This window comes from Dreissena polymorpha, chromosome 9, assembly GCF_020536995.1.
Source record: "Dreissena polymorpha isolate Duluth1 chromosome 9, UMN_Dpol_1.0, whole genome shotgun sequence".
NCBI classification, from domain to species: domain Eukaryota; kingdom Metazoa; phylum Mollusca; class Bivalvia; order Myida; family Dreissenidae; genus Dreissena; species Dreissena polymorpha.
The window spans coordinates 9,980,223-9,994,251 of record NC_068363.1 but is presented as its reverse complement, the minus strand read 5'-3'; the positions used below and the strand labels follow the sequence as shown (position 1 = coordinate 9,994,251).

The following is a 14,029-nucleotide window of genomic DNA, read 5'->3' as shown; positions in this document are numbered from 1 at the left end:
GGGCGACGGACAAAAGGCGATCCCAAAAGCTCACCATGAGCACAACGTGCTCAGGTGAGCTAAAAATCATATGGTGATTTAACTTAATGCTTGAAAAATAATATAGATGCTTGATTTGTAAAATTCTAGAATGTTTCAAAATGATTAGATTTAAAAATAATTATTTCATACCTTATCAATTTGAATAGAAAAATTCTTGAATTATAGGTAACAAAAATATTTTAGACACAAAAAAGGCATTTGGCTCTAAATGATTCAACTTAATAATTACAGTTCATAACAACATCACATACATATTAGGATAACAGGCATTAAGATGCTCCCCTGAGACCCAGATTAACTGTTCCCACCTAGTATATTTTATCACTACAGTAATATAAGGAAAACTGCCATAGCACAGCATGCAGCTTTTTCAAACTCAGCCATGTTATCATTAGAAGACATGTTCTGGGCAATTTTTATACTGATAGGGCCAAAACGCTTTTCTTTACATTGACCTCGTTTTTGACCCCATCATGAGACCCAGTTTCAAACTATGCCAGAATATCATTTTGACAAATGTTCTAATAAAACTTCAAGAAGATTGTGCACCAGTTAAATGTTGATGACAAACTACTCACAATGAACAACAGACTAAAAGGTTATAACAAGAGGGCCAAGATGGCCCTAGTTTACTCACCTGAGAGGAGTCGGTTCATTCAATCTTTACCTAATGTCAAACATGACCTAGATATTGACCAGACAAACATCCTGGTCAAGTTTCATCATTATTGAACCAAAACTCTTGCGTAGGGAGTGTTGTTGTTTTTGTAAGATTTGAAATGGTGACCTATATTTTGAGTTGATCACCCAAACATCAAACTTTGCTTACAAGGATTTTGTATAATATAAAGAAAATTTGGACAATCTAAGGGCAATAATTCAGAAGGTTATATCTCAAGGGACATAGAAGTTATGAGCATTTTTCGAAACCCAAACGCAGATTTTGAAACCTAAACACAGACCCTAAGTTCAAGGTCAAGGTCACAGGGGTTAAAAATTATTTGCGTATGGAAAGGCCTTGTCCATATACACATGCATACCAAATATGAAGGTTATATCTCAAGGGACATAGAAGTAATGAGCATTTTTCGAAACCTAAACGCAGATTTCGAAACCTAAACGCGGACCCTAAGTTCAAGGTCAAGGGCACAGGGGTAAAAAAATTTGTGCGTATGGAATGGCCTTGTCCATATACACATGCATACCAAATATGAAGGTTATATCTCAAGGGACATAGAAGTTATGAGCATTTTTTCGAAACCTAAACGCAGATTTTGAAACCTAAACGCGGACCCTAAGTTCAAGGTCAAGGTCACAGGGCTAAAATAATGTGTGCGTAAGGAAAGGCCTTGTCCATATTCACATGCATACCAAATATGAAGGTTATATCTCAAGGGACATAGAAGTTATGAGCATTTTTGGAAACCTAAATGCAAAGTATGGCCGAAAGACGGACAGACAGACAGACAGACGGACGGACAGTCCGATCACTATATGCCCCCTTTTCTTCGAAAGGGGGCATAAAAACATCCAACCTCAAATAACAATTAACACATAAATGAAACACAAATACACTGTATTATTATGAAAACATTAATAATCAAAGGGGAGTAACTACTGTATTCTTAAATGCAATATTTAGAAGAGTTGTCTCACATGTTACATGACCTTAATTCATGATTGTTTGCAAGCCTTTTAACTATATAAATATAAGGAAAACTGCGACATTTCCCTGGCAACCATGTTTTTCAACAGACCGGAACCATTTTCAAACTTAACTCACGTATCTAGGAAACAAAAGTTCTGACCACATTTCATGAAAATTGTGCCAAAAATGTGACTTCTAGAGTGTTGACATGTTTTCACTATATACATATAGAGAAAAATGCCCCACCCACTCGCAGCCATGTTTTTTCACCAATCTGGACCATTTTCGAACTCGTCAGAGAAATCAATAAAACCAATGTTTTGACCAACTTTCATGATGATTGGGCAAAAATTGTGACTTCCAGAGTGTTTACAAGGTTTCTCTAAAGCCAAATAAGGAAAACTGCCCCGCCCACTGGCGGCCATGTTTTTTAACGGACCGGAACCACTTTTGAACTCAACCAACATATCATTTAGACAAACATTTTGACAAAGTTACATGAAGATTGGGCATGAATGTGACTTCTACAGTGTTTACAAGTTTTTTCCTTTTTTTGACCTAATGACCTAGTTTATGACCCGGCACGACCCAGTTTCGAACTCGACCAAGATTTTATTAGGACGAAGCTTCTGACCAAGTTTCATGAAGATCGGACAATAAATGTGGCCTCTACAGTGTTTACGAACAAATGTTAATGGACGGACGGACGTACGACGGACAAAGACCGGTCTCAAAAGCTCACCTGAGCAATCAGGTGAGCTTAAAAACCTTACCATGAGCAGGTGAGATAATACATTTACAACTAACAGCAACACAAAGAACAAATCAAACCTAAAGAATGAACCACACAAATATTAACTACAAGAAAATTGTAACAAAAAGATGGCTAAAACAAAATAAAAAAACAACCTTTCCTAAACCTACTGTAACTGATCCTTCTACTTTTACTACTGATGCAGCTGCAACAACTACTTGAGTACTTCTATTCTACTTCTACTATAACTACTGCTACTACTTGTTTCACTACTATTGCTGCTGTCGCTGCTGCTGCTGCTGCAACTACTACTTCTCCTACTATGACTACTATTGCTACTGCTGCTACTACTATTACTATTTGTGCTGGTACCTCTTCTGCTACTCCTCCTCCTCCTCCTACTACTATTACTTCGTCTATTGCTGCTTCTTCTACAACTATTGGCTGCGATAATAACAGATATTTATTTTGTACTACTTCTATTACTACTACTTTGATTACAGTAAATGTTAAATAGAGAGTTCAGTTGTTTTCACAGAGTTTATATTTCAGTCCCTAAGACAAGTGTCACAAAGTAACCATCCGTTCTCACAGAGCTGCGACTTTACGACGATCATCGGATAAAGCCACGATATGAAAATGTTTGGATCGGGGCGGATCGAGGCCAATCGGAGTCTAAATCGAGTAATTTGGCAAATTATAGTCTTCAATTCGACCCTACTACGATGCCCCTATATATATATATATATACATAGAATATTTTTGGCCACAATCCCACTACGTTTGTTTTGAGCATGTTCAAAATAAGCGTGGCGAAAGCGTAGAGCTCTCGGATCATGAAGACTCTACCGTGATCATACTGTGCTTATGAAGACTCCACTACGTTTCTCCTGCGCTTTGTCATGATCGGCCATGTTTTGATCGTAGTAGAAGCGGCGTCTATGTGTGAAAGGGGGGTAAGTTTAAATTCTATCGGTTCTTCCTAATTTATAAGCCTCTTTATATCTGTATTTATACTATGTTCCCTTAATTTCCACTTATATACAAGGTTACAGTTACTGCAAAAAGAAAGTTACATTATTGCAACAATCACAAGATTAATTCAAGTGAAAACAAGCCATCAGTGGCATAACAAACAAGCCATCAGTAGCATAACAAACAAAGCCATCAGTGGCATAACAAACAGAGGAAAGGAGATAACTTAAGGGGATTATCTAATATTAATATTAAGCCATGCCTCAAACATGTAGCATATAAAACAGAGTTGCGCAGGCAAAAGTAAGCCATAACAGATTAAGCTTGATAATATGAATGCTTTAACATGACTTAATGCCTACAACATACACCAAGAACCAGAGATTAATATTTGCTGGAATTCAAGTAATTTGTTAAAATAATATAATAATTTGCTTAAATCTAAAGCATGGATAAATTTGCAGCATAAAAATAATACTGATGACTTCAACTACTTATTCATCCACTACTACTGTCATTACCATTTATTATTATTACCACTTATGCTTTTACTTCTATTGCTATTTTCAATATCTTTTTTTTCTACATGAACACTTAATACTAATACTTCTATCTAGAGTGTTACTCATGCCCATTTTACTAACACTGCCATAAAAATTATATACATGTAAGCCTTGTCATGGAAAGGGGTCTTATTCCATATGCAGTCAAGATATGTCCAGAACAGCCCTCGGAGTCTGGTCTGGAGTTACTCTGTCCACCATAAAGTAATGCAATGTTTCTTGGCCTCATAAGTGGACAGCATATATGGCACAAGACCCATTTTCACAAGACACATGATATTCATATTGTTTTCTTTTTTTTTAAACAGAATACTAGTATGTAAAATTCAAAACGTATTGTACACTGCAATTTGTGCACAAGAAAATCATTGATTATTATTTATATATTATAGTATATACCAATGTTTATCGTTTTAATGTGAGAGATGTGCACAACACTTTTCTTCCCTTTGATTGGTCAGTGGGTCAAAGCTGTTCAGTCTGTTCTCTACGAGTTTGTTGAAAGGTGTTACTCAAGTAAGCACAGTTCAAGGATAGTTCATCATAAATACTAGACAAACAAGTAGGACAAATACCGTTTTTATGCTAATTAACGTACCCTGGAGTGATGCAAATGTAAATTTAAGAAACAGAAAACCAGTTACCAGCCAGGCAGCTCAAAATTGTGTATGGGTCAAAGCCGCAGGTGGAGCTTTTATCTTGTTCACAAATGCATTTTATTACAGGTACTTGGGCCTTTTTATAAGTGAGAGAGCGTTAACTAGGTTTAAGACGGTATTTTAAAATATATTTAAAACTGAACTTTAGTCAAACTTATCTTTCTCAGTTTGACCACTTCATCCTAGATGAATGTATACTTAACCAATAATGTAACACAAGGTTAAATCAGGGTGAATATAGGATATTTAACGAGTTATTAAACACAAGTTTCATCCCATACGAATGCAAAAGACTCTCCATGTAACATCAGTGTTTTTTTTTCACTTATAGGGGAATGGTGGCGGGGCCCGTCCAAAGGGGAAAAAATGCGTCGTTTTAAAGAAAAGGGGAAAATTAAAAATTCACTTGTTTATATGTTATGATATTTATTATATTAATACACATGTTTGTATGAATATAATATTCACAGCTGAATGTCTTTGTCCTTTTTCTTAAAATTAAAATATATATCAATGATTTTTTCAACATTTAAGTTTCAGACAGTTCAGCCTCCATGCACTGTCTCAGTTTTCTTAGCCATTTTGAGTTTAATTGGGATCTTTCAAATTGATAAAATGGCAAATTTGAGAATTTTTTATCAATAAAATGGACCAAATTGGAATGATTTATCAACAAATATTGACACAATATACTGCATATAAATACATCAGGCCTTTTCTTTGCCATTTTTGGGAGAAAAATGCAATAAATGTGAAAAGTCCACTGATTTGGGAAAAACAATTTAATTCAACTCTTTATAATTATTCAAAATAATATAAATTATAGCTATATACATTTTTAGTTGTTTATGAAATAAATTTGAGATATATTTATCATGATTATGAGACAGTTCTTTCTGAAAAAAAAAATTTTTTTTTTTTTTTTTTAAAACTTCTGGAGGGGATTCTTTTTACGGCCCCGAAATTGCCTTAAAATAAACACTGAACATTGTCATAAATTAACTTAAATATTCATGAATATTGGAAAAGAACTTTAGAAATATTCAAAATTAATATGAGACGTGCTTTGTAAAAAGGGGGTTTACTGCATGTGCATGATATTTCATCCTAGATTAGCCCGAGCAGTCCGCACTGTTTTATGATATTTTCTGTTTAAAGAAAGTATTTTCTTAGCAAAAATCCAGTTAAGGCGGAAAGTGTCGTCACTGATTAGCCAGTGCAGACTGCACAGGCTAATCTGGGACGCCACTTTATGCACATGTCTTAAACCCCCTTTTCACAGAGCACGGCTCCTATTCAATATTTTAACATGAATTGTTAATGCCCCCTTTCAAGCCTGGTGTTCGCTAAACTATAGGCCAAGATTATTTTAATAAAATCCGGCTTACAAACAAATTAACTACAGACATCTCTATTTTATTTGTGTATCACAAATAAGCTGGCTTTGAACCTTATTTTACCATGTTTCCTATTTAGTGAAAGCACCAAAGGAAAACAACAGGATGCAGTACCATTGTGCAGTACTATTCCACTTCCTGTTTCTCTATATTTTTCTTGAACATAAACACGTAAAATTCTTAATATTTTGGCAAAATTCCAATGGAAATTGCTTTTACACCCTAGTTGCAGGTGTTAAACCAAGACATAATTTATTTGATTATGCCATTATCATGGTTAAATATTTCACCCTGTCAATATTTTTTGTGTGTTGATTGCCATGTTACCCTATAGTCTATTTGGGCAGAAATCTGTCCTATGTGTTCATATGCAGCCAATTTAAAACAAGTTCATGCAAAGCCCATTATTGTTCACAGTAAAAAATTAATTCTACTGTCAATCATAAGATAAAAGGTTTCTTTTCTTACATCAAAAAGCAGGTATCTTTTTAAATACGGAGTCTATTTCAGATTTTCTGAGATCACTACAGTACAATAGTGTCTTGTTCTGAGAAAACTGGGCTAAATGCATGTGCGTAAACAGTCTTCCCAGATTCTAACCGGGGACGACATTTCCGCTTTTATGTTATTTTTAGTTTCAAGGAAGTCCCTCCTTAGCGAAAATCAATTTTAGGCGGAAAGTGTCATCCCTGATAAGCCTGTGAAGACTGCACAGACTAATCTGGGATGACACTTTACGCACATGCGTTAAGCCCAGTTTTCTCAGAACAAGGTACAATACAACAACTTACAAGAAGTATTATGCAGAGGTTTAGAAGCCCTCTGTAGTTGTTGAAGCCACTGTCGGTGCTCAACAGGGAATCAGCCTGTCTGTGAATTCTGCAATAAAAATAAACATTCATCTTATGATTCTTTGCATGTGTTCATTGATGAACTTCAAGTTGAAAATTTTTAAGAAAACGCAATCATATTATGTAAAAGCTTGGGTTGAGAGTACTACATGTACTTTGTAAGAACTATCACTCTTTTGGTGACATTATATTTTGCAAAATTGTGAACATTGTATGACCTGTTCTAATACCTTTTGTGAAACCTATTACAATAAAAACATCGAAGTACACATATATAATAAAATGTATTAATGTTCATTCATTTGATTTTACTTACATAAAAAGGCGAAAGGAGGAAACCAAAATAGTTAATTTTATTTCCAAATTAAGACCTACCCTATTGTTCAGCAGTATATTTCATGAAAGCCAAAGTTTTTAAATTCCAACTGATTTTATCAATAATTTGGTATTCAAATAAAAACAATCAAGTTCAAAAGAGTATAAATAATCTCATGACTTTTTAAACATAAAACTTGCTGCTGATTACAAAACTATGATTAAAGTTCAAAAGAAGTAGTACCGCAAAATACACAACAAAAGAATTTTATTTAATTGCAAATTATTTTCTGCTGTCCAGCAGAAATCTACTTTGAGTACGCAAGGCATGAACGCGGTTGGGCAAAAACATTAATCAGTAAAGGTTCGTTCATAAACAATATTTTGCTTGAAATTTTAATTCAAAAAATGTTTAGGGATAAAATTACAGAAGATCAGACATCCTTTGTTCCTGCATATTTGTAAAATGATCTGCAAGTGTTGCTTCATATATGTTTATGCTCATTTGCTCAAGCCAAGGTAATTAAACAAACACCATGACCTGTTATGTTAATTTATTGTATGCTTTCCGGTGGTTTATAGAGAAATATCAGTGAATTAAAACTGATAATTTCACTGTTTCAAACAATGAAAATTATCAGTGAAAATTAATGATTATTTTCACTGTTTGTGTTAAATGACGTCATTTTTTTGACGAAATGACATCATTTTCCCAGCGAAATTCTTTAGTTAAACTCTTTAACAATGTATATAAACTGTGAAAAAAAAGCATTAAATAAAAAGAAAATTTGTTGGGTTCGGTGGATTATCGATTTTAATTCACTCGTGATCATATTAAATATATATTTTCTATGATCACTCGTGAATTAAAATCGATAATCCACCGAATCCAACAAATATCCTCTATATATTTTTTATGTTAATTTCTTTGTACCATTTGCAATAAAGAAATGCAAGGCAGAATTTAAGAAAAATGCAGATAAGATTGAGAAAATCAGAAAATGCTTACATCAAAAAGCAGGATTTTGCTTCATTTGAAATCCGTGTAAAAAAAACAACAGATTGTAAACATGGTCCAATGATTAGCACTACTGCAAACAATATTCAATAACAAGAAAGCATTACATTCATATATTCCTTGTGGATATTACTTAAAAGCATTATAAAATATCAACTTACTCATCACCCTTTTTAGCTTTTGTTATTATCATATGTTCTGGCTCCTTCAAAAAAGATTTCAACCACTTTGGTGAAATATCAAGTAAAGCTGCACGAATGCTTACATAGTTATTAAGAGCATGTTCCTTTTGTTTGTGGTAAACTTTAAAATCCTTCATTTCGCTATTTAAACACGACTTGTAATTCTTATTATCGTCTTTTCTTGTCTGCAAATTAGCATCGCAAGTTGATTCATGCACTTCTTTAATACCTGGATCTTCATTGATTCTTTCATCTGTATCTTTGTTTATTTTCCGTTCTTTTAATGACATTAAAGTTGTATCAACCTCATTGCAGCACAAAGGATTTGACTGGTTTTGAAGCGACAACTTGTCGATTTTGTCCAAATTATTTGGCGCCATAGTAACAAAATTTATATAATATATATATTATTTATTTTGTAAATTCTTTTTCATTATATACTAACAAAAGTCTGCAACATAATGTCTTCAGTGCTGCTGTCTAGACTAAACTATCACTCTCACGCATGTTAAAAGTTTTATAGGTAGACACTAACTGTGACCACCAACTTATCAGTATCACCTATGTGGTCACACATTTCAGGAAGGCTGTCAAAACCAACCCACATGAACAGGTTCTCAGTTCAATGCATGTATCTCCAATAGTGTGCAGTGCAATCCTACTCAACTTCTCAAGTGTTTGTCATTGTAAATTTAACTCCCACGAAATCCTTTGCACATGGCAGATTATTGGATATAGAATTATCTAAATTGTGCAGACATTTATCTGTTGCACTTCATGAAATCGCTGCATGTTGGAATTTATTTTCAGCTATGCTCTAAATGTTTACATAGTGTTTCACGCATGCATTGGCCGTGATCTTGAACTTCAATGCGCTAAAAATAGAATGACCCCAGTTGCCACCAATCATACCTTTTCGTGTGTTTACATTAAATCTTAAAAGAAATCTTAGTTGTTTCACTTACACTTTCCCATGTGCTTGTTGTTGAACTTCTTTCTTTTTTTCGTTTGTTATGTCATGTTTATTCTCGCTTTGGGTACGACGTAAACGGGGTTTTGTGGACATATTTCGTACCCGGAAGATTGATTGATGATAAATCCAATATCGCTTAACTCAATATCCGTAATAAATCAAAATTTATATTTTTGTTTAAACGTATGAACATAACCTAATTTTGTATATGTATCTAATATATATTGAAAACTATAAGATAATAATTGTACTTTTTGTATCGATGATTAAATTCTTGTTAAGAAAAGCGATATAAGAGACTTCTAACCGGTGATGCAGTAGATTTTTTCTTCCAGTTGTCAAAATTACCATGAGACTTAAAAACGGACTAAAAGGCGACGTGAAGAGTCAAGCTGTCGAAGATCAACTCAGAAATGTTGATCCAGTGCTTGGTGCAGGTGATTTTGCGTTTACTTCATTTTGAAACTGAGTTTGTACTTAATTTATATCTTTCCTTATATAAATGTCATTTATTTTTAATAGCCCCATGCTATGGTATTGGCATTTAATCCTTTGATAACTGTTAAGCCTGGTACTAACATAGTTTTCACAAGAAACAACAAATAGAAGCGATACTGCTTGACTTCTCCAAGGCTTTTGACAAGGTCCCATATCGATGTCTATCAGCCAAGCTCCACCACTACGGGATCAGGGGCAAAACTCTGGGATGGATCAAAAGCGGAAAGTGATAGACAAGCCTAACTCCATCCATGGCCAAACACTGAAGCAGACTAAGGAGGCAAAGTACCTGGTTGTTACGATAGACAACACACTCTCCTGGAACAGCCACATCCACACAACAGCAAAGAAGGCGAACTCAACAACAGCCTTTCTCCGCCGGAATCTCACTGCCCACGTAACATCAAGGCAACATGCTATAAGACACTGGTCAGACCCCAGCTCGAGTATGCGTCGTCAGTATGGGACCCACACACAAAGGCCAACATCAGCAAGCTCGAGAACTGCCAACGGAGAGCAGCCAGGTTCTGCACAGGTGACTATCGCATCACCAGCAGCGTCACTGCTATGATAAACCAACTGAGCTGGGACACCTTAGCATCCCGCCGCTAACATACCAAAGCAGTCATGATGTACAGAGTCATCAACAACCTGGTAGATATCCAAGCCCAGCACATACTGATCCCTACTGGAGTACACACCAGGGGCTACACCAACAGATACTTACAACAATTTACAAGCGCAAATTCCTACAAGTTCTCCTTTTTCCCCTCTGGAATCCGACTTTGGAACAGCTTACCTGAAGAAGTTATGTCAGCCCCGTCCTTTGAGGTCTTCCAGAAAAGGATGGGTGCGCTGCATGAGTAACTCTGGAGCAAGTTGTTTTTAACCTGATTTTAACTGCACCGATGTACCCTACACTTATGTACATATTAACAATTGTGCGACGATACTCCAGAGGAGCCCAGCACTTAATCCGGAAGAAGAAGAAGAATAATTTCAGAACATTAATCTCCAGGACTATCTTCATAGGAAAAGTAAGCATCCCATTATCTCTAACATAATTTATGAATAATACATGGGCCTTCCCCACTTAAATTGTTAAAATATCAACAACAAAACTGTTTGTCTTCAATATAATCTTTTTAAATTCATTCTCAATTAAAGCTATTTCATTTTGGAACAGTTTGAGTAAAGAAACTATTTCTTCAAATAATGTGAACCTTTTCAAAACCCGACTGAACAAGGAAAATTGGAACGTTACAAAATTTGTACCATCATGTTATGCGCACAATGAAATTAATTAGTTAAATATCAATTGTGAGAAACCTACAAGAAGACCTTCATAAAACAGGCCAAGATAGCTTAAACGCTAAAATAATGGCCCTACGATCCAGGTATCCAGGTAAACAACCTTTCCATTGCTAACTATTGGAACGAAATAACTACATTTGACTGTTGTTAAATACATTGAATTAAAAAAAACATCATTTATAAATCAGAACAAAAGAAATAAAAATTAGTTACTAATTAACTATTAGATAATTTTCTCTTTTTGCCAGGTCAATTGTGAATACTTTAATTATCTTTTGTTACCAACTATTGGACTGTTGCTCAGCCCAAGTTTGTGCTCTACCTGCATATATTTTATCTTTTATAATTTAACACTAGCTGTTCAACATTAAAATTAAAATTTTGTGTCACAAGTTTGTCCATCAGTTCAGCATATACAATTTGGCAAAATTAATTTAACTTTTGCATTCTGTATTCTAGAATGAGTAGTCTTGCTGTTGTTGTCTTAATAAACAAATTATACTGTCTTTTCAATCTCAAGCAAATTATTTAACTACTCAGGTGTTGAAACACACAAATACCATAATGGGTGTCTTCTGAAAAGTGTTTCAAATTGCTTAGCTAACACCGTTTCAATTATCTACATAATGACATAAAGGCTCATTTGCATACGCATTCTCAATTGCTGCAGTTTTAATAGTAATAAATAATTAACAGGCTAGTGCAAACTGGGGTGTGTTTATTTGTGAAGTAGTAGACTTCTTTGTCAGGGAAAATTATGCAAATATAAGTGGAATCTATTATGTCTGGGAATCTAATCCAGAATTTTATGTCATCTTTTTCTTAAAAGTATGAGTACAAGTACGCCCTATGACATGTTGCTGAGATCTTTGAATAATTGTAGTTTGAACATTTCTTACATGACAATCACATGGAGTACAAGGCTTAACCAGACTGGGAAATTTGTCGTCTGCTAAAATGTCGTCTGCTGTATTTCTAAAATCATCATTTTCTTCACTTTTTTTTCAAAGACCGCTATCAGAATAGCAAACAGTTTGGGTCCTGATCAGACACCACATTTTGTGGCGTCTGATCAGGATCCAAACTGTTTGCAAAAGCCTTTAAAATTCGGTTTCAGCGCTAAAAGGGTTAATGGCTGAAAAAGGAGAAATTATTCCCAGTGTAATTGGCTTGAAACCAAAATCAAGTTTAAAATGTAAGAATTAAGCCTGGATTCCTTTTATGATTGAAGAATTGTGTCACCATCACATGATATATCAATGAGCTATTACACTTTGAATTCACTCAAACACACTATTTAGTATTATGCTCTTTTTAACAATCCAATATGACATGTAATGGGCTTTCCCTGTGGAATAATGTATTTTCTGTGTCATAGATGTTGGTTGAATCTGCAGAAAAAAGCCAAATATCATACAATAACAAGCAACAATTTAATTGTACTTGCAAAATTAACATCCTTTATGTGAAGTGATGACATGTGTAACATAAACATACTGATTTTTGAAAACAACAACAATATTGATCAATATAAATCTTTTTCAGGTGAACAGTACAGAGACAAGAAACATGAAATAGAGTTAGTATTATGTGAAGACTTCATTGATTTAGACAGACTGAGAGACCTAGCAATAAGTCCAGGGGGTTTTGTAACAGATGAATTACGACGCAAGGCGTGGCCAAAACTTCTTGGCATAGACGTAGATAACATTCCAGAAAAACCAGGTTGGTAAAAAAAACGAACTACACACAGTAAACTGAACTGATCAAGGCCACAGCCGTTTCATTAAGGCATTAGACTTGAAGGGGCCTTTTCACAGATTTTGGCATGTTTTGAAGTTTGTCATTAAATGCTTTATTGATAAATGTAAACATTGGATCTAAAAAGCTCCAGTAAAAAATCAAGAATCAAATTTAAAAAAAGGAAAAAAAGTAGCCCGCAGCAGGGCTCGAACCAGTGACCCCCGGAGTCCTGGAGTAAAAACCAATTAGACCGCTCGGCCATCCTGCCAAGTATAGATGAGTGACGTATTTTATACTTTACATAAGCAATCTTCGTAGTTTCACAAAATTAAACGACAACAACAGAACTCTCCAAATTATTCATTTGTTTCGTGTTGCAATGCTTTATAATTTTCAGGTTTTTAAATTGTCAAAAGATGCATATAATGGCTGTATTAGACCATGGTAAATGTTCAGTATTACTGTTTCCTCACAAATATCATAACTAAAATGAAAATTTGCGAATCTGAAAGAACTTTTTACAATTTTTTCCATTTCCCAAAACGTGAAAGGATCCCTTTAACTTAACAAGTGAAGAAAGAGAACAAAAGTATACATTAACTTATTTTGGGTAACGTTTTTAAGGTGTTTTACTTACAATTGCTCATAAATGCAACACATCTAGTGCATGTTTCCACCCAGGGATAATGGAAAGGTCAGAAAATTGTGTCTTCATTCTTTAATGCATGTAAATTTTTACAGATAATGAGGTATTGCTTTTTGAGAAAATATTATACTGGTAATTCCGAAGTGAAACAAAAGTTAAAAATCTGGTAAGAGCTTGTGCTTGTTTTAGCTGATGAAGTATTGCACGGCCATCGGGACTACAACCAGGTGGTAATGGATGTCAACAGATCTCTTAAAAGATTCCCCCCAGGTTTGTGACTTTTCTTTAAGTTTCTGCTTACTCTGTCCAATAGTTTGAATCCACCATGAGTTAGACTGAGTTACCTTGTTTTTCTTTATCTCTCTAGGTCCAATAGATATCATTCAAGTTTTATGAAACTGATGACTTTTAAAATCTTATGATCAAAAGAAACAAGGCCAAAAGTGGTAAT

The 14,029-nt window shown here is 34.6% G+C and overlaps 2 protein-coding genes across 14 annotated transcripts in view; one reads left to right on the top strand and one right to left on the bottom strand.

The window, feature by feature from the left end:
• Nucleotides 1-9,512, bottom strand: part of LOC127846566 (diacylglycerol O-acyltransferase 1-like) — a 63,606-nt gene extending 54,094 nt beyond the window's left edge. The window contains exons 1-3 of one of the 3 annotated variants that reach the window (XR_008033550.1): nucleotides 9,370-9,481; nucleotides 8,384-9,279; nucleotides 6,830-6,917 (exon numbers count right to left, since the gene is read on the bottom strand). Coding sequence is in view for 2 of the 3 variants with exons in the window: in XM_052377956.1 (XP_052233916.1) it covers nucleotides 6,830-6,917; nucleotides 8,384-8,784 (489 nt within the window). In the remaining variant the exon portion in view is untranslated. Of the gene's footprint in view, nucleotides 1-6,829; nucleotides 6,918-8,383; nucleotides 9,280-9,369 lie in introns of all 3 variants that reach the window. The other 2 variants (XM_052377956.1, XM_052377957.1) reach the window with 2 other exon arrangements.
• Nucleotides 9,382-14,029, top strand: part of LOC127846575 (TBC1 domain family member 20-like) — a 69,117-nt gene continuing 64,469 nt past the window's right edge. For 10 of the 11 annotated variants that reach the window (XM_052377994.1, XM_052377997.1, XM_052377996.1 and 7 more), the window contains exons 1-3: nucleotides 9,521-9,814; nucleotides 12,735-12,914; nucleotides 13,768-13,848. In XM_052377994.1, coding sequence (XP_052233954.1) covers nucleotides 9,727-9,814; nucleotides 12,735-12,914; nucleotides 13,768-13,848 — 349 coding nt within the window. In that variant the 5' untranslated portion in view covers nucleotides 9,521-9,726. Of the gene's footprint in view, nucleotides 9,815-12,734; nucleotides 12,915-13,767; nucleotides 13,849-14,029 lie in introns of all 11 variants that reach the window. The other variant, XM_052377986.1, reaches the window with a different exon arrangement.